This window comes from Misgurnus anguillicaudatus, chromosome 16, assembly GCF_027580225.2.
Source record: "Misgurnus anguillicaudatus chromosome 16, ASM2758022v2, whole genome shotgun sequence".
NCBI lineage: Eukaryota > Metazoa > Chordata > Actinopteri > Cypriniformes > Cobitidae > Misgurnus > Misgurnus anguillicaudatus.
Window position 1 is genome coordinate 28,540,900 of NC_073352.2, and position 21,901 is coordinate 28,562,800.

The 21,901-nt window shown below is 36.4% G+C and overlaps 2 protein-coding genes across 3 annotated transcripts in view; both read left to right on the forward strand.

Annotated features, from left to right (window-relative positions):
- Window positions 1–711: 711 nt before the first annotated feature.
- On the forward strand, window positions 712–2,880 carry LOC129421831 (small integral membrane protein 32). Its single transcript, XM_055177393.2, has 2 exons — window positions 712–1,404; window positions 2,231–2,880. Exon 2 carries the CDS (start codon window positions 2,250–2,252, stop codon window positions 2,571–2,573), a length of 324 nt encoding a protein of 107 aa, XP_055033368.1. The 5' UTR covers window positions 712–1,404; window positions 2,231–2,249; the 3' UTR covers window positions 2,574–2,880.
- Window positions 2,881–8,297: 5,417 nt separating this feature from the next.
- The window catches only part of LOC129421823 (protein diaphanous homolog 1), a 116,093-nt gene continuing 102,489 nt past the window's right edge, over window positions 8,298–21,901 (forward strand). For both annotated transcript variants that reach the window (XM_073854447.1, XM_073854448.1), the window contains exon 1: window positions 8,298–8,919. In XM_073854447.1, the coding sequence (XP_073710548.1) occupies window positions 8,812–8,919 (108 nt within the window). In that variant the 5' untranslated portion in view covers window positions 8,298–8,811. The remainder of the gene's footprint in view (window positions 8,920–21,901) is intronic.

Below are 21,901 nucleotides of genomic sequence, written 5' to 3' on the forward strand. Positions count from 1 at the left end.
GAAGAGCTGAAGGCCACTATCAGAGCAACCTGGGCTCTCATAACACCTGAGCTGTGCCACAGACTGATCAACACTGTCTCTTCACATATGTACTCTGGGGACACCAAAAATGTATTTGACATCTTAAAAAAGTCTTGTGAAATGTCCCCTTTAAATTTTGGTTTGAAACAACCCAGCATAGGTTCAATTACAATTCACTGATTTGGGTTTGTCCGCTTTAAACCCAACACTGGGTTGAAAATAACCCAGCATTGTTTAAATTAAGAGCAATAGTAACAATGATTATACACCACTTCTATCTGAATAAAGAGATGTGCTCAATGTGACACTATGAGGCAGAGTCAATGGCACACTTTCTCCTTTATGTGATTAGTTAAGACATTTAGGAGAAACACTGCACACCCTCAGAAACCAACCACTGCTCTGTAAATGCATAGAAGAATATTAAATGGAGTTTATTTCATTGTTATATTGCTTTTCATCTTTTAGTGTATATTGCATTAGTGTTGTTTTAAACATAAATCACACATAATTATTATTTTTAAACATTACCAGTCACTGTGATTGATATGCCCGGCATAAATGTGTGTGTAAAATCAATAATGGCAATAAAGTTGTGATGATTTTCCAAAAGAAACACCAGTAATCATGACATCAGCTGCTCAAACGGTCCCTTTAAAAGTCTCACCCCCCCCCCCCCCTCTCTCTCTGTGAAACCTGTCTGAGACATGCCGCACCATCCTGCAACTCCTCCACTCACTTTCTCTCAAATTGAAGAATCTGTCTGTCTGGAGGAGAGAGAGAGGTTAACGCGTATCCAGTGGCTCTCCACTGCGCACAGAGAGCAGCTCGTTTATCTTTCTTTTCCACGTTTTATGTGTTCATAAAAACCGCCATTCTCTCCACGCCGAACTGGATCAATAGACCTCGTCGCCAGCGGTCGTGGAAGATGGATGCGCCTCTGGAGAGCCATATAATTTCCCTGGAAATAAACATGCGACGGGATGTTGGATAAATGGGTGCCTCTCCAAACCATGGAAACCTGTCGGAATATAGTGGTTTACTTTGTATAATGCGCGTCATGAGCTGTGCTTGCGCATTTTGAAAGATTTAAACTCGCCAGTTCTGATGTGCGCTCGCCTTGGAGAGGTCCACTCTAACATGTAGTTCATAGATCAAAAGCAGATTCTTGTGGGACATGGATAGACTTTCTAAACCATCTGCGGATATAGTGTCGATGATCATAGCTTCTGTCTGAATTGTATTGGAGGTCTGCTGAATTTGGAGGGGAGACTTTGGCATGCGAACCTAACGACGCACCGCGTTCTCCTTTCCCAGCTGTCCGCGGCGCACAGACAGTGGACTCAAAGCGTGTAGCTGGTAAACAACGCGCAACAGATATCAGTGAGTGTTTCTCTCAACTAATCTTGTAGTTAAATGTAATTATTTTAGTAAGCAAAAAATGACGGAGTGAAGTATGCGCTGCATTTATCTAGATATAAAGTTAGGGGAGATGGGGGCTAGTTGTCACATTTTTACTGTAGGAAACCTGTAGGATAGAATAGGTTTGATTTACAAAGTTTCTGCATAAAAACAAACTTGGATGTCTTGACTACAAAAAGCTATTTGACATTGGCACCGTTATTACGCAGGAGAAATGGTTTGACCACATTGACCTTTTGTGACAACATGCCCCACTAATAAAATCTAACATATAAATCTTTCATAATGCATAGTTAACATGTATTATATGCTTTATAATGGCTACATTTAAACACAATTATGTAACACAAAATAATTTAATGTTATTTTGTTTTTAAATATAAAGTAACACACTGTCATGAAAACAGGCTAGAATATGTATGATATTGATCTTGCTTTACTGTATACCAGTATAATGGGATTGTGTTTACTGTTAACCAACATCTACTACAAAAATATGATGCTATTGCCATTTTAGCTTGAATAACAGAAAAAAGCGTTTGACTCAAAACTAACGTCATTGCCATTGTGCAAACCAACTCCTGTCTGCTCTATACATAAAACAAAAATAAGACAGCTTAGTAATATACAACCCATGTTTAAAGCAACATACTGTAGTTTTTGGGGATATCCCATATATTTAGTGCAGATTTTTACTTTACAATTCATAACCATCATGCATATCCTGCAGGCATTTACTATGAAGTGACACGTATATGCAGCATGTGTTTGATTCTTGTCATTGCAGACTAATGCGTTGATTGATCATGCTGAGACAGATGCTCTTAAACTCCACGGCCGCAGCACGAAACTTTGACCTGCTGACCCACACACACGCACCGGCCCCGCTCAACGTGTCTCACGGTCCCGTCAGCGTGTCCGCCATGCTGAAACCCACTGGCCGCGGAGGTGCTCTGCGCGAGGGCGAGCTGAACAAACCGGACCTGGCCACGTATGTGGTGATGTGCCTGTTGCTTTTTCTCCTAGTCCTCCTCATCGTCTTCTTCATCAACTGTCAGCTAAGGAACTCCTTCTTTGCCTCCATGCCTTATGACCGCTCACTGCGAGAGGCCCGCAGCTCCTATAAATGACACTGGTCAGAACCGGGGGCCGCAGGTGCCCAAAATGATTAACACTGTGTGTTTCACACAATGGATTGTGGTATTGGAATGGAAGGTCATGTGCAATGGATTTCGGAAAGCAGGGGCTCGGATTGAATCTGAGCTCAACTGTGTGCTTGTTTATCTGTCTGTATATAATGACTGTTTTGTACTTCTGCACGATAGCATCAAGGCCTTTTTTGTCCGTGAGGTTAATTATATACGTCTTGTGCATTATGTAAGAGGGATTATTTTCTTGTACTGTGTTAAACAATGATTAAATCTCACATGCATTGCGGTCTCTGTCTAGAGAATGTGTCGACAAATTTAACAGAAGCAGCAAATACGAGGCTTTGGGTGCAGCTCAAATGAATCTGTTCCTGTGCCATGAGAGTATGAGCTGGTGGTTTAAGGGTTTAGTTCACCCACAAATTAACACTTTGTCATCATTTCCTCGCCCTCATGCTGTTTCAGACATCTCTGTGGAACACAGAAGGTGAATTTTTGTATAAAATCCCATTTGCTCATCCTATTCACTTAAGTATACAGTACAGCTGCTGGGCTTCTCCTAAAAATCCCATTTTGTATTTTACTGAAGAATAAAAGTCATACAGGTTTGGTACAATATTAGGTAAAGTAAATAATGCCCAAATGTACTTTTTAGGATAAACTAATCCTTTAAGGATTTTTATAACTGAAACGTTTGAAACAGTAAGGGCGAGACACTTAACTTTAGTTTACTTAGGGAGGAATCTATGAGCTGAATGACAAATGATTAAATCTGTAATTTGTTTGTATGTGGTGCCGTAATTGTCTATCGATGTTTGTCCTGAGGTAACGTAAGGCGTGTAGCACCAGCAGAGATATAAATCATTCTGATATCTGTCCTAATCCGCATCCGACACGACAAAGCCGTGATGACAGATGCACAGAATCAGGTGTGACTCGAGAAGAGAGAAAAACTCCACCTGAGCGGCTCCCAGAACATGAAGGCGAGACAAATGGATGTGTCTCTTCCTCAAAAGCCTTTCCAAACAGTTCACAAAACATACTGAAACAAATGACTTAGAAATATCTGACTGTTCTGAGATATACAGTAATAAGATACGCTCCACAAATAACCACAGATGTGTGTATTTCTGACCTATAGCTATAGGCCTAGAGGACAAACTTATTCAAAAATGTCCTCAGGACTAAGATAAATCATAAAAGCACTTTTCATGAATAAAGCACATCATTTCTACATAAAATAATGTTATGTTTTTAGTCAACATAAAGTACAAGGAGGTATTTGAGCTTAGGAAGTCAAACTAAATATATGAGCTACACTGTAAAAAATGTCTGTAGAAATTACAGTATTAATGGGTATTACTGGCAAAAAGTTAAATGAACATGAAACATTTTTTGACTTTATCTTCTACAGTAAGTTACTGGCAACCAGCTGCAAAATTACAGCAAATTTTTTAGAGTGTATTTTTTATATACTTTCGCATTTAAATGCCGTTTAAAACCCTGGTTTTTATGATTTTGTTATTTTGATATACTTTCTAGCAATAAAGATAAAAATGAACATTTAGATTGGATCACAGGGTCACAGGTCTGACCTACATGAAGACAGCTCTTAGTTTGGGATCAAATGTTGCTTTACACAGAAAAAAATGGACAAAATATGTACACCAGCTGTTACTGCTTTCAAAAATTACAGCTTTGGACCTAAAGAGTGCTTATTACATAGTGATCATTTATACACATCTGTTCCTAAAGGTACTTATTAGGACCTTTTTGAAAGGGTACTGTCCTACTGACAGCTGGGGTACATATTTTGACCATATTTTCTAATGTAAAAATAGCTGTATGCAGCTGTTTGCCAGTAACTTACTGATTCAAATGTATGTTTAAAGAACATTAAACATTAACAAGTCTTTATCTTTACAGAATAAAACTAAAATACCAGCCTCATGCAAAGCATTCTGGGAACCTGAAATCCTTATCTTTTTCTTTTTTTTCCTTTAGATTTTGGATCACAGAGTGTTTAAATGAGGCTGTTATTTTATTTTAGTTTTTAAGATTTGTTACTGTTTAATGCTTATTTAACTTTAATAAATAACATACATTTAAATCTACAGTAAGTTACAGTGTACACTGTAAAAATAGCTGTAATTATGCAGCTGGATGCCAGTAACTTACTGTAGAAGATAAAGACTGAAAATGTTTCATGTTCATTTAACTTTGAACAAACTGTTGCCAGTAAATAACATCAATTTAAATCTACAGTAAGTTACTGGCAAACAACAGTCAATAATACTGTAATTTCTACTGAATTTTTTTACAGTGGACACTGTAAAAAATAGCTGTAATTATGCAGCTGGTTGCCAGTAACTTACTGTAGAAGATAAAGACTGAAAATGTTTAATGTTTATTTCACTTTGAACAAACTATTGCCAGTAAATAACATCAATTTAAATCTACAGTAAGTTACTGGCAAACAGTAATACTGCCAGTAATACTGTAATTTCTACAGAATTTTTTTTACAGTGTTTTGATAAGCTGATATTGTCTCATATATTAGAGAGAGTTATAGGGGTTGAATGGTTGAGCTTGACAAATGCAATTTGTGAAACAATAGGAAAAATTGAATGAGATTGTTTGCCTTCTGGGTCTAAATTTATGTTTTCTTTCTGAGTGACGAATTTTATGGACTGAGGGTAAATTAGACAGTGAGGATTGTGTGCAAAATGTGGAACTAAATATTCTGCATCTAATGGGATTGAAATGAGCTTCCTTTAGTTTAATATAATACATTAATATTAGAACAGTTTATGTTTTCTTCTTTTAAAAAGTTTTTATGGGAAAAGTGCCGCAAAAAAAGGTTCTGTGGATGTTAAAAGAACATATCATGAGAATCTGACTTTTTCCATGTGTAGGTTCTATAATTGGATCCCACTTAGGTTTGCTAAACCATTCTCTGCAAGCATGTGAAAAAATAGGTCATTGAAATTTGGCTCCCCTTGTGATGTCACAAGGAGGTCAATACCACCCCTTAATCTGCACTATCCAATCACAGCACTGTCATTTAGTGCAGAGAACAGCTATTTGCATTTAAATGGACACATTTACATAAATTTATACAATTCTCTATATATGATATTTTAAGCTAGAACTTAACATACGTACTCAGGGCACACAATCAATTTATTTTTTAACATCTTAAAAAAGTCTTATGAAATGTTCCCTTTAAAGTTTATTTATGGAAGCACACAGCTTAAGAAATAACAATCCTTCATTTGATTTTATTTGTTACATATGAAAAAATTATTTTATAAAAAACAAAATAAGCCTATTGTAGTCCCCAAAGGGATAGTTGAAAATATATTTAATTTATTCACCCTCATGTTGTTCTAAACCTGCATAAGACGGTACCCATTGACTTGGAAGTTGACATTTATCAAAATATATTTACTTGTATATTTGACAGAATAAAAAACTCATACAGGCTTAAAACAATATGATTTTTTATTACTACATTCACACAATGGTACACTATTGTTATTACATTTAATCTGTCACTCGGTGGAGTCAATGACATGTATTTGAAACAGGGACACACACGTGTCATACTGTGTATCCATATAAGATTCCCTGGCATTGTGCACACAGGTGGGTGTTTAGAGGAGAGCTCATGACCTGGCTGGGACGATCAAATAAAACTGCATTGATTGAGTCAGAACCGGGGTTGTGAAGAGATGGCCACCGGGATCTTTTCTTTTTCTGTTTTACGACACATCTAAGCACCCAATGCTTGTTAATTACACACATCACTAACCAACAGTGATTCATTCTGCAGTCAGTGCTCCTTCAATCTCACATTAAAGTTAATGAAACTAGAAAGTGAGCAGAGAAACGACACTTAATGTGTCACAATCAGGATCCATGCTGCTTGTCTTTACCTGTTAAAAGAGCAACTCTGAAACAAACAGGTTTAACTTCAACATCTCTTTAATTCTCACGTAGATGATCATGTGATAGTGTGGATTTTACAGTAGATATTCTCTCCTTTGCACAGTGATGCTGTTCATCTGTTCGTCTATAGGTGGCGCACTTGGCTTAAAAATAAAAGCCTGCGCAACCCTTTGGTTAAAAAAACACGTGCAGACTGACGAAATGCTGAACTATATACCAAAGCTAATAGAGCCAAACTTAAACTACTTAAAGATTTTATAGTTTTTGTACTGCCATATAAATTCAATTGTATTTTAATGTTAACATCTAAAGATTGAAGTAGCCTCGCACTTACTGATTGATCACTGACATGAAGTAACAACAATCAAAAAGTGTCGTATTATTTTATTTTATAATCTTTTAACTCAACAATCTTTAGATTGACCAGGAAACATAAAGACTTTCTTACAATATCATCTGAAATACGTTGTCAGTTTGGAAGACTGCAATTTTGTTTTTAAAATTACATCTATGCAAACGTCAAAAAAAAAAAAAAAAAAAAAATATATATATATATATATATATATATATATACATATACATAAGCTATATGTATTAAAATGATCTATACTATTGCGTAATTAAAGTTTAAAAATTAAAATGTTTCAGTCTATACCAGTACTTGAAAATTACAAAAATACAAAATAAGAGCACAAACTAAACATTGAACTAATTATACTAAAAATAAATAAATAAATAAATAAATAAATAAATAATAACATCACAAAACACCATAAATTATTCATCAAAAAGTAAAACCAATTGAAGGGGTTTCTTATTATTAACCAATTTTAAGGATTTGTATATAAATTTAACCTAATTTAACCACTGATTAAAGTTAGGCTTTGACTTGTACCATCTGATCAAGAAATTGATAACCAACTATAAATCCTTGTTTTCCAAAAAGATACCAAATTTGATTATCTGTATTGTGAGGGTGGGAGTATAATCCCTACTGAAAAATCCAACTAAGACCAGGTAGCTGGTTTTAGCTGGTTTAAGGTGGCAGTAGCTGGTTTAAGTTGGGCAAGCATGTGGGTCAGCTGGTCTTCCAGCCTGACCAGCTAAGTCCAGCTAGACCAGCTTAAAAAGTGACCAAAATACAGCTTGACCAGCATAAAAATGGACCAAAACACAGCTAGACCAGCTTGCTACACCAGCAATACCAGCTAAAACCAAGCTGGGAGACCAGCTCACCAGCTTATGCTGGTTTTAGCTGGATTTTTCAGTATTGGTTTAACCTGTAACCAACTCTGAACATCTCTCCAAATCATTTCACAAAGAACAAAAAAAAGTGATCTTAATTTTCTATTATCTCACAAAAAAGACACAAGTTATTCACATCAAAATTAAATCTTAATCTTTGTTTGTTGGATAAATTTCATTTAAAATTTTTATGTTGACCTTTTAGCATTTGGAAGAAGAGGTAAAAACAAATACATTTTTCTAATATTTTTATGTTCTAATGTATCAAAATCTTTTAAAACATATTCTCTTTTATTAAGGTTTGGGTAACATGCCTGTAAAAGGACATTTCTCTCTATTTGTAAAAAAATCACAAGAAGTAAAATCTATTAAAATCTCTCTATGAAATACCCTAACTTTCAGTGTACTGTAGGTGAATTGTCAGTAGAAGTCAGTGTTGTACCTGTGTATTATGTGACTCAGGTGTATGTGTGTCGTGCGCATGATGGTTCCTCCCATTTGACCTACCCAACGCTACACAACACACACGCACGCACACAGAAACAGGAAGAGCGAGAGAAAGAAAGCGGAAAACTTCATCTGATCACTAAATATTGGGTGTAATTTTAAATCTCATCATGATATGAACCACAGTTCTTAAATGTCAATCGAATGTATTAATGACACTCGTGTAGGGTGATAGATCAGACAGACAGCTTAAGAGATATAAAGCGCAGTTTGTTTGTTGCTTCAGAGGTCGAGGCAAACTTAAACGACTAAATTCACGCGCGCGTGGCTTCGTGGAGATTTATGGATTATGACCTGCTGTTTCACGCTCCAGAGCTGAATATTGAATCGTGAGAGGAATCGGGGTTCAAATTTCCCTCCCTTTCCTTTGTGCCGGGGGAAGAGCTGAGGTCGGCGGCGCGCAGCAGCAGCAGGCCGCGGGATCAGAAGCTCTGAGCGGGGACAGCGCGAGTGAGTGCGGGGATCCGAGCCCGCGCATTTTGGGGAAAAATACGTGATTTTAACTCCAGCTGTAACTATGGATCAATACTCGGCTTCTGCTGGCCCTACCAAAAGTGGCAAAGATAAAGAGAAAGAAAAGAAAAGCAAGAAGAACTACGAAGATGGAGAAAGCAAGAAGAAGTTTGTAAGTGCTGTCTGTTTGTTTGTGTATTCCGCTGCTGTTGTTCTCATTTACTAAAGTAAAGTGTCAGGTAGGCAACAGATTGCGCTAACTGTCCCACGCGCGGGTTCGGTTCTTGGTTATTTTAATGCAAACCTTATGATGTTTCTACTCTACGTGTTGCAACCTTCATTTCCTGGATATGTTACTGGTTGCAGAGTCGAATCGCAGTTGGGGAGAAGTTTGTGTTGAGTGTTCCGACATCTCTATTGAGAAAGTGTGTGTATGTTAAGGTTGTTTTGAAGGATCACAGTATTCCCTCGCAAAGCTTCAGCAAGCAATCTATAGACACCCAGCATCTTTGATGAAACGATCTGGAGTGAGAACCGTCAGAAAATATGAACATATTGTAAACTTACAATGCTATTTTTGTGGTTTTTAAGAAGTATTACGCGTTGAATAACTTACAAGAACCTTGAGGTAACGTGAATAAATTTAGTACATGGTCTGTAAGTTTCCAAATTCCCATGGTGGTACCCCTGTAACGTTAGTAAGGGAGATGCTGAATCATATCACTGTGTAGTGTATCATGTTTTATGAGTGAGGCGTTGTTTCATTCTCAGTCATGTTAAAAACATTTTTAAGTGTTGCATCGTCGTGAAACTTGTCGCTGGCGCAACTTAATGATGTCAGTCACCTTTTTGCTGGGAACATAAACAGGCCTTTATATTGGCAGGAATGTTATTGCCTTGGGTACATAACACGGCGACACCATAAAACTGCAGTGCAAGTCGGAAAACTGGATCACTGGAATGAAAGGGAATTCTGTGACGTCATTAAGCAGTCTGCACACGCGCAAACCACACCCACGTGTGTCTGCTCACTGTCTACTACGCGGTAGTACAGAGAAATCTGTCTGCGTCCAAATATCCACACCGTATTTCCTGTATTTTAGGAAAGTATTCTAGTGGGCGTGAAGATCCCAAGCGTGCACGGGACTCTTAGCAAGTGTAAAAATGTCAATCCAGGTAGTGGCAGCAATTTGCACCAAAACGTATTCGTTTTTTATTTAGGCTAATAAAATATATATATTTAAGTTTTTCTTGAAATAACACACACACACACACACACACACACACACACACACACACACACACACACACAAAAATTAAGATTAGCTAAACATTATTGTTTTTATTATTATTAATATGATTATTATTATTATCTACAATTTTTTGCACAAAACAAAATGCATGTTTGCACCAATGAAATGTGCAACACTTTCTGTTTTACTACCAAAATATGTATCCATTTCTTAACTTACAATTAAAAGTTTCTGGGACATCTTGCGAGGATTGGGCAAAAGTCTCACGATTTACATCCAGAACATGATGCATAATTGAATAAACTTAGCCTTGCTAACTGCTCAGAAGAGGTATTTGAGATCGTGTGGGTTTAGTGTGGGTTAAGTGCACCGCACTTTCGCAGTTTTAAGACGTGGGGCAGTCTTGCGCACTTACTTCCTGTCGCGTGCAAGTGCTTTCGAGTGGCAAGTGTGAGTAATTAGACGCAGCCCTTAAGTGAGGATTCATCTCGAAATCATATCTGTCATTATTAACTAATTTTTTGACTTCTTTCTGATCAAATAATGAGCCAGAAAGGTAGGATTTAGCTGCATTGAATTGTGGGTAGAATTCCCAGAAGGGTGTGCTCTGGTTATATTGCACATTTTGACAATAGGTAGCGAGTCATTCAGGTTTTCTGTCAACTCAGAGAAGTTGTATTCTGTGATCGGTACTCTGTGCAAAGTAGTAAGATGGGACAAGCCCTCTTTCAGATGCTCACCTTTCAGAAAGGGTTTCCATAGAGCATCAAACACACCTGGTGCCTTATGGTGAAACTTTAGATGATGTAGTGATGAGAAGAAACTGTAAACCATCATTCAGCCTTTGAACAGGTGTGGGGTTTCTATCTGCTTGAGAAGGGATCACTTACAAAAATTACTATGGTGGACATGCCAGAGTACCACAGTTACTATAGTTATTCATAATTCAAAACCATTACACAATACCATGGGATTTCCTTAAACCAGTTTAAAAGTTTTTCTGAATATTACCATTAGTTTAATATATTTTTGATGACAGTGTGAATTAGTGATAGGCCGGTATATCGGCCGGTCAATATACCGGGCCGAATTTTTTTAGTTTTATGTGTATCGTCATCGTCCGATACGTGGCTGCTGTGTTCGCCGTTTTTTCCGACATTATGTACAGACCGAGTGCTGGAAGCCGAAAGCGTTTGCAGGTCATGTGACTAAAAACAACCAACTTTTCCATGACAACAAAAAAAGCTCGGCTGATCATAGCTGGACAAAGCGGGTTTTTATTTCTCATCTATATATATATATTTGTAATAGTAAAGTGCTAGAAATCAATATCCTTTGCTGATAGTTCCTCATCATTGTGGAGAGAGCAGTCCATGGTTCCATAGCACCCTCACCTGTTTTTACTTCTTGTTAAATATAGTTTTTTTTTAAGTTCAATAAATGTTTAAATTGAGACTTGTAACATTTGGCATCATCATGTTATTTTTATGATGTAAATTGAGTGAGCAAAAGCAGTATCGGCTCAAGAAAATCGGCAGCCTGTACGGTCATCGGCTAAGGCTGATGAAACAAAAATCGGTATCGGCATCAGCACAAAAAAAATCCATATCGGTCGATCCCTAGTGTGAATAATACCAAGATTTCTGTTTTATTGTAATGTTAACTGTTGCAGGGTGGTATGGTTGCAGAAACTGTTGTATCTGTAAAAAACATTTGCATATAAAAACCTTTGGTAAATGTCTCCGATCCCAAGAGAGGTAATTTTGTTAAACTCTTGTCATTCAACAGATTTTGCTCAAATTGCGTTAGGGAACTACTCTGTCATAGTGTGTCTGAGGTGGTCTAGTCTTTTAAATACAGAAAGTGTCTGTTTTTTATACAGACTAATAAAGTGAAAGATCTTGTTTAACTAGTTGAGAATAGGCATGGGCCGGAATGAGATTTTGGCGATATGATAACCTTAAGTGGTTTCACTGTGTTGTGGCATTGCCATGCAACACTAAAATGTGTTATTTTTAAATGTCTGCGTATACAATCAGCAACATTTTATGGACAACATACAGCAACATACAACATCTTGTATGCCAGGTAAAATAAAGCCATTAAATAGTAATATTCTTTCAAATATTTTTATTTTTGTAATAAATATTAAATGTAAACATCAAATCAATTACAAGACTTAATGATTTAATGAAGTTTGTGTAAACACAGCTCATATCTTGGAAATGGTGTCACAGAAAATTGTAGTGGTTTTGAAACCTTGACTCTTTAAAACCTCAATATACCTTAAAACCGTAACCAGCCCATAGTGACAATACAAAAAAGTTTATAGATCATCTCTATTCTATATTATAACTAGTGATGCACCGATGTATCGGCCACCGATATTTATCGGCCGATTTTTGATTAATTTGAAACCATCGGCATATCGGCAATAGCACGAGAAAGGCCGATACCGATTGTTTATTAATTAACTGCATAAAGAAATCCATTATATGTAAAAAATGAGTTAATGTTGTTAATAAAATAAATGCTGAATAGCAAAAACCACCTTTGAAGGTTGTCATGCTGTCTTACTATATTTGTTTTAGCTTAATTTGTGCCTCACTTATTATGTTGGTCAGTTGATTGTTAATTAGATCCAATCCATGTTCAGTAAAAATTATTTAATGCAGAAATAAACTAGCTAATAGACCAACTGTATAGTATTGTATACAAGTGTTTAATATCGGTATCGGCATCGGTATCGGCCAGAAGTTGTCTGTTTAAATCGGAATCGGTATCGGACCAAAAAAATCCTATCGGTGCATCCCTAATTATAACATTCTTGATCTGCTCTCATCCTCTTAGTTACAGAGGCTTTTCTAATTTATATCACATGTATTTTTGGTTTCCATAAAACTTAGATGAATGATTCAAATTCATAAAGGTGTAACAATTCCTGAATGTGCGCTCTGTCACATCACAGATGTTATGGATAAGCGCAGTGTGGCCTTCAGATGTTGGTATAGGGACAGTACTTCTGAAAGTGTCCTCAGTAGTGGACTGTCCTTGTCTCATTTCTGCCAATTGAAGTTCTATACAACCCCTGGCATGGAGCAAGAATACTAAACACTTGTGTTTTTGTATGTGAAAGATCATGTTTTAGTTGTTAGGTGTTCTGTCTGCTGTGTCTGATCAGGAGATTAAATCAACAAAAAATAAAGTTGAACGCAGCTAAATGTCCACACAGGTCATCATCACACCTGCACCAGATGTCCCTGTTTGATGATGTCATATCCTCTCCTTATTTTAACCTTGTTGTTATAGTTGGGATCATATTTGTATATTATGATTCCAATTTCATTTTGCTTTACAAATTATTTACAATATGGCTGCGTGATTAATCAAAAAAAAAAAAAAACAGATCTCAATTCAAACACACACAGCCATGAGCTCATCCCTAAATTATAACAATTCGGATGTCTATTAAACCTTTGACAGAAATCATACGAGAATTTGCACTGTCACAGAGTTAGGGAGAGCCATCTTCATGTCAAGGGGGATTGGTTCACACTCGTTTTAATTTTGTGTTTAAAGCGCGGATGAAGCTCACGTTCGTTGTGCTTTGTTTTCATGGATGCGAAAAAATACTGTTCTTGCTGCGTGTCGTGTCTGTCTGTATACTGCACATACAAGTAGTTCACTTTACTTTATTTGCAAACTGTGTTAAAACTATCATTATTATTTCTTTCTGCAGTTTATATTCAAATGATCACAGAAGTTCTGGGAACATAGTTTACATATAAACTAGGGCTGTCAATAGATTAAAAAATTAGGGATGCACCAATATGGAAATGTTGGCCGATACCGATAACTCTTTATATTTGGGGGCGATAACCGATATATATATATAGGCCGATAAATATTCATATTCATTTCACAATGAAAAACTCCCAGACCGCGGAAATCTTGTCTTTGCGCTAGACTAGCATACTCTTCTTAAGCCCGCAACACGTGTCATCTTCGTGCTATGTCACAGAAAGCACCAATCAAAACTCCACATGGCCAGCAATGAGCAAGTGAAGTGGTTCAACAAACCAAAATAATCCATCATTTATCGGATTTCATTTATCGGCCTAATTTTGCTATCAGACCGATAACCGATAATATTAAAAATAAACAGTTATCGGCCGATAACGATACGCGGCCGATATATCGTGCATCCCTATCAGGGCTCGAAATTGCGACCATTTTGGTCGCATATGCGACCGAAATTTACTCTGTGCGACCTTAAAATATATTTGGGAGCATTTGTGCGACTGCCCATTTTGTTGTGAGGCGAGTTGATTGTGATCCTGCGTGCTGGCGCTGTCCCAGGTTCAGTGTTCTCTCCAACGATACATAACCAATCAAATTTCACCATTAAGTTCTTGCGTTTAATGAAGACCGCAGATTGGCTAATATTTGAGCGTCAGTCATTCCTTGTTGCCGTGAAGCGCGCAAATGTGAAAAGACGAACGCGTCGCGAGCATGACGAGAGCGAGCCGATTACAGCCAAGGTTGTTACTGTATTTTTTGACGACGATCCGGATTCAAATGTAACTCCACCACCGGAAAATACGAGTTGACGTTAAACCTTTCAGAGAGAGTGGCTTAAATATTTCGAGTGTCTCCGCTATGAAAATGTAACTTACTGTGTTTACTGTAAATTCTGTAAAATTGTGTTGGTGGCGGAATCAAAACCTTTTAAGCGCCAGACCTTGCTTAAACATGGCGAAAGTGCCAAAAACACAAGACGTGTCATGACAAATGTGTTGTTTATTGATGGAGACACCGACCTGTCTGTCAAAGTGTGTTTGATGGTGTATTTGCGGCTGTGGGCATGCGCTGGTGAATGGACATTCGACAAACATCCTTGTGGTCCATGTTGCTGTGGAATACGACAATGCTGATGGTATGTTTTTGTTGTATTTTTTAAAACATTGCCTATTTAGTAGTAAAAGCATCCTGGTAATGCAGTTATCAATACCAATATATATATTAGCTTTCTATATTAGGGTCACTTTTGTAATGTCACAATTAATCAGTGTTTTACGTGTTTGCTAGATTTTCTATGGAATCTTAATCATGTTACCTGTAATTGTTAAATTATTATTGCTGCTATACTATTTCAACAGCAGTTGGGTATTAATTTAGGAATTTATGCAGCAAAAAATAAAATAAAATAAAATAGAAGACCAACTTTTAAATGCTGGCCATAGGATGTGTAAAGCCCGGTGGTGGTGTTTTATTTTTAATAAAATAAATCTATTAACATTTTACATTGTAGTTGTGGTGCTTTTTAATTTTTGGATGGATGCGCCTAAATTTTTGCTGGTGCTCCTAACTCTTTATAGTTGGGAGCACCAGTGCTACCAAATAAAAAAGTGAATTTTGAGCCCTGCCTATAATTTTTTTAAATCTAGATTAATCGCATGATTTCATGAGTTAACTCGCGATTAATCGCAAATTAATCGCACATTTTTATCTGTTCTAAATTTACCTAAATGTAACACTTTTCAAGTTTTTAATGCTCTAATCAGCATGGATTTGGTCAATATATATGCTATATGCAAATATGTCTACAACAGCCTGTTTACATTTTAAAGCAATTGCTGTAATTTTTTGCCAGAACATCTAGTAAATTATGTTAGTAAACTAGTTATTTTGTTTAGTTGCCATTCAGAATCTTGGGAGATTCGTGATTCCATTTTTCCCCCCAGAATCGTCCATCACTAGTTCACAATACTGTTTCGGTTGTAAACTTGTGCTGCGTGTGCCGTGTGAGGACAGTAATCTCAGTGTGTAAAGATGTTAAGTATGTTAAATATTTGAACAACGGCTGTTTTTACAACATAGCTCTCCTGGGTAGTGACACTTATCAAATACTAAAAATAACTCGACAGATAATATGAACACTCATTCAGTAATAAAGCACTCCAAAATCAAATACAATTTTAAAGAATTTTTAAGCATAAAAGCGTAGTAGTTTTTAACGCAAATATAATTGACATTTTGATGTGTTTTAATGTCATACAAAATCTTGACCGGTTTTATGAGAATCCCTTTAAACGTAACATCTCAAATTTCTTTGACAGATTTTTGGTATATAGATCTAAAATGTCTTTTTTGACAAATGTCACCTGACAGATCTAACAGTGCTGATATTTTTTGGATGTTTCATTGAGCAATATTGACTGACTCACTGAACATTAGGTTTTTGTGTGGTGTAAACATTTAACTAATGTGACATTACCTGCAGTACTGCATTCATCTCCGTTGTCTCTCGTGTTTAATCTTGGGCATGTAAAGCTGAGTTTGTCCCCTCAGGACAGATAAATGCTTATGTCATTCACTTCCCCAGCTAACAGAAATGCTAACCATGACTTTTTAGTCATTGTGTACAGTTGATAAATCATGCAGAAAACCTTATGACCCATATGCACCAGTACACTTGTCAATCATAGCGCAACTAAAAACTAAGCCCATGTGCCAACCTAGGCTAATGCTTTACCAGACAGAGTTTAAAATTCACATTTACCGTCATTCCATGAAACACCTGTTACGAATAAAGATTTATTAACAGTTATAAGGTCATTTATCATTTATGTACACTCTATTTCCTTATAACTGATATTTAATGTACTCTTGAAAGGGCAGTTTTCACCTTCATTGGACACTTGTTTTTTGGACCCTGCAGGGTTAAACTGCAGAGTATTTACTCCATACACTCTCAGAAATAAAGGCACAAGAAGATACAAAAGTTTTCACTGGGGCGTTACCTTTTTAAAAAGTACACTTTTGTACCTAAAAGGGGCGTATTGGTACCTCAAAGGTACACATTGGTTCCGAAAAGTTACATACCTCAGAAGTACATGTCTGTTTTTAAGAGGTACATCCCAGTGACAACATATGTAGCTTTATTCTGAGAGTGTACTTCAATGCTTACAGGTCAAGTTTACTGTACGTGTTCGTGTCTGTTAGGGTGAGGTCAGATGTTTTAAGCATGAGCACTTGTTTGGTTGTTTTTTTGTTCCACTGCTCAGTCCGTCTTGTACAGAAATGCACAGCCGTCCAGGAAAGCAATAGTGCTGATTCAGAGGTACCAGCTTTGTTTACCTCAGCATTTTACTTTTATTTTTACCCTGAATTTATGCCAACATTGTACATCCAGACAGTAGCACATAAACATCAGTTAATAAATACAGTTAGAAACCTTTTTACATTCAGTCACATGATGTCTCAGTGTGAAATATAAGGTCTGTCTAGGAAACTGCTTTGAGAAACTCCACATTTATGTTTATTAAGAGGGCCCTTATAAAAGTACAGTAATGGAGTTATAAAGAAATGTGGAGTTTAGGGGTCTCTTGTGTTCATTTTCTAAATGATGAAATGGAGCTGTAAACTCAATCAAATCAGGCTAAATTTGCAGGCTAACTCCAATTTTCAGGAATATTTCTTGGTTGGTTTTTAATGAACTGTATGTATTTGATTCCTCTCAAGCTCACATATACACTGAACTACTAAATGTTGAAGATTGCACGTTTTTATAAAGGCGCCTTGTAAACTATGTAAACGTGAACTGTGGTGATGTCATGTACATAATGTTAATTTAGTAAGTAACCTATAACAAAAACAACAATGCCGGCCTACAGGACTGCGTTAGTGCTGGTAAAGGTTTGCAAAATTTCAAAATCCCTGGTAGCCATTCAGGCAGGCACTCTTTAATTTTTGGTAGCCTGAAATAAATATAAGTAGCCCAAATAAAAAAGACATAGTTTAATGTAGAATATTGATAAATCCTGGATTTCCATGGAAGCCAACTGTTCCCGTCCATCCCCAGCTAACAATTTTTGTTTCCCCCAATGATTTAGAAAAGTTTTCTTGAAGAAAATATAATGTTATTTTTAGGTTAGTTTAAAGTCCCCCTAACGTTATTTTTAGGTTAGTTTAACATTCCCCTAACGTTAGAATAGTTCAGTTATTCTATTACTGAAATATTATATGAATGTTTTATAACACATGTTATTTTTTATAAAAATACCTCGACACATCACACATGGTATTTTATCAAATATATAAATAACCAGTGACTTTAACACAATAACCTATACTAGAAGACTTAAAACAGATATTTACTGAAAAGGAACCTTTAGGTTAACAGATCTTACCACAGAAGTTTAGCCGCCTCTTCGTTATTAAAATGTACAACTAAAAATAACATCTCTTCATATAGACAGGAATTACTAAAATATATTTTAGTTCTCACATATTTAACGTTAAGTTACTAAATTAAGAAAGCAAAATAAAACTGCTAGATGTTATACTGAGGTTAAGCAAAATTAGTAGTAGTAGTTTATTTTTCTTCAGTCATTCAAACATAACAACATACACAAACAGAATGTTTATAATACAGCAATGACTGAAGGGGTTTAGGCTGAAGTGAAACACTTATTAATGCCTAACCCTATTTACAACCAATTTTAAATACACAACATGTGGCAAGTGTGGCAACAATAATCAATTGTAAAATAAATTGTAAAATTGTGAAATCTAAAATAAATCATTTCCTTTAGGTTAACAGATCAGTTCAGACGCCTAGCTCTCTGTTTTTACAACAATCAAGAGCTTCTAACATCATATTCTCTTCATGGAAATCACAAAAAATATATTTTCGTACTAAATGAATAGGGAAAAAAAGAAATCGCTAGAATAATGTTAGACTCTGAGGTGAAACGAAATGACAAATAAATAAATATTTCATTCCTTTTAGGTTAACAGATCAGTTTAGACGCCTAGCTCTCTGTTTTTACAACAATCAAAAGCGGGTACTCGTAAAAGAGCAGAGCCGAGAGAAGCGGGTACAGAGGAGCGCGCGCATATCAGACTTGCACATTAAAGGAAAATATGGGTTTTATTATGTACTCATTTTATTTCCTGACAGTTTCACTTGTTACATGAGGATAATGACTGACAAGAGGATGCCTAATTACGTACAATATAATTGCCTAACCAAATTTGAGACATGCAAAAACATTAAAATATTTTTTCTTCCCTAAGATAGCCCAACGGGCAGGGCGGAGATACATTTTGGCAGCCCGACAGGAGTTCAAAATATCCCGCCGGTCTAGCGATTTTGCGAGCTAATTGAGTTTATTAACTCTTTCCCCACCAAGAAAGAAAACTTCTGCCTGTTAATGACGAGTTTTTCCAGCAATCCATATTTCTGCTATTATCCACCAGGAGGCGCTCTTACCCAACTTATTAAACTCAAAAATATTTGTTCAAACTCTTTGTATGTTTTGAGGATCACCCTGAAATGGATCTCTATTAAAAGTCTTTCACAAAACTGAAATTATCTCAGCATTTTGCTCAAAATTTTGTATTTTTAAAGAAACCTCGTATTTGAAAGGTGATAAAAAGAGAACAAATTAAGGTAGGATTAAACTTTTTTTGAAAGCAGAGGGTCTGTTCTTTCATTTGATATATTGTATGTTTATAAATTCAACATATATTTTCTGGAAGGCATTAAACTTTTGTGAAAATCATAAAAAATGCTGGCACTGGCTCTGAAACTTTTTTTTTTTAAACGCTGGCGGGGAAAGAGTTAACACTTTCCAACAAAGTAGAGATGTAACGGTTACCGGTTTAATTGTTAACTGCGATAAAAAATGTCCAACGGTTATTAGTATTATTACTATCATTTGTTTATTACTGTCTAGCCGTGCCAGTGTCACGGCTTGAAAACTCCTGTCCTGCATCAACCAATATAAGCAATAACGTGACACACATTTATTTACGTCTGCTCCAATGTGATGACACTGACTGAATTTAAATCCGAAGAATTTTCACATTTAGGGAAATCTAGTTGTACTGACACATGTTTATTTAATATTTCTTTAGACAGATCCATCTTTTCTATTCAATTTTATTAAATGATGTGATCTGATGAGTTTAAAGCTCCTTTCTACTCCGTTTGTTTCCTCTGTGATTGCAGGTGTCGTGCAGCTTACTCCTGGGTCATAAAGTACACCCTTATACTGTACACTGAGACAAAATGCAACAGATATTGTATCATTTCTCTGTCTTTCCCTTAGCCAACTCTTTTTTTGACTTCATCAATCAATGGCAAGACGAAACAATGTAATGCATTTTCTACTCCAGTTGTCAGATTAGCACAGTTAATGTTTAAACATTCTGTTATTTTATGACAAAATGTCAATAAACTGGATGTGCTAATAAAATGGGATGAGTATAAAGCGTTTTGACACCAGCTTCAGATGTTTTGTTATTATTAGGAAATGTTTGTTTGTTGATTATTTAGCGTGCCTCCGACTCAGTTGCGTGTGAAAGCGTTGTTTCATGTTTGTGTGTGTTTATGCTGTTTCAGGAAGTGATGGTTATAACGGCAGGACGTCCGCTTTGCTCTGTCATTCGCTCTCTCTGCCGTGTATTACTATAATGTTCATGTGGTGAAGATGTGGCAGGTGTCTGTTTGATGTCAGAACTGCAGATAAAGAGATTTATTAACCCCTTTAATTTAACTTTATAGACATTGTGATTGGATAAAAATGCAGCAGCTACTTACATGCAGTTGAAATAAAGTATAAATGAAATTATGCTTTTAAAACAATTAAATAAATTACACTAGAACAGTGGTCTTCATTATTTTTTCATGAGAGCCACACTGATAGGTCTAGTCATAAAAAGCATATCTGCTTATCAATCTGCCAATCTGTTGCAATGCAATAAATACAAGGGCGAATCATTTTTAATCATTTACCAGTCAAATTTGTAACTGAGATAAAATGATCTCCCTTAATGAAAAATAAAGCCGGATTGTAATGCTAAGCATTCTTATAATATAGGTATGCAGTGCCCCCCGAAGCATTAGGGGGCCACCTTTCTCTTAATTTTATTTTGCGCTGCCATAGACTGTAAAAAATGTACATAGTGTCCGTGATAGAGGCGGGATGTGGGTGAAGCTGAGGTGGCTGGTTGCTGAAACCACACCCACCTAGCTCGATTCTAGCGACAGCAGTGGCAGTTCACCTGTCGCTCAAATGGCCACGCCCTTAGTTATGCAGAACTTTAAGGCCTGATATAATTTAAACAGATGAGTTACAAACAAATTCACCCCCCTCACAGTTGTCATGAAGGGCAAAGTTAGTTATTTAGACCAAAAACACTTTTTGTACCAGGCTGTAAACATATTATTTTCTACTGTAAAGGTGGGCATTTTAACATGGATGTAAATGGGAATTGACTTCTTTTTGGAGCCAGCCTCAAGTGGCCAGTCGATGAATTGCAGTTTAAGTCACTTCTGTATTGGCTTCATCAGAGAGTTCGGAAGGATGCCCAGAATGATTGGGGAGTGACATTACTGGGCCGCAGGAGCAATAACAAAGCATAAAAGCAGTCTGATCTCACGGTACTTTGATGTTATATGACAATTTATTAGACAATTAACCATCAGCCAAATTTCATAATCTTGACAGCTAGTGATGCACGATATAGCTGCCGACATATCGTTATCGGCCGATAAATGCTTAATTTTTATATTATCGTTATCAGTCTGATAGCAAAATTAGGTTGATAAATAAAGCCGAAAAATAATGGATTATTTTGGCTTGTTGAACCACTTCATTTGCTCATTGCTGGGCATGTGGAGTTTTGATTGGTGCTTTCAGTGATGTATCACGAAGATGACGCATGTTGCGTGCTTAATAAGAGTATGCTAGTCTAGCGCGAAGACAAGATGTCTGCGGTCTGGGAGTTTTTTGTCGTGAAAATAGAAGATATCAAACTTGCAATTTGCAACAGCTGCAAATGTGAGGTAATGCAAGGCGGCAATAAATCAAAAACTTCAAACCTACTTAT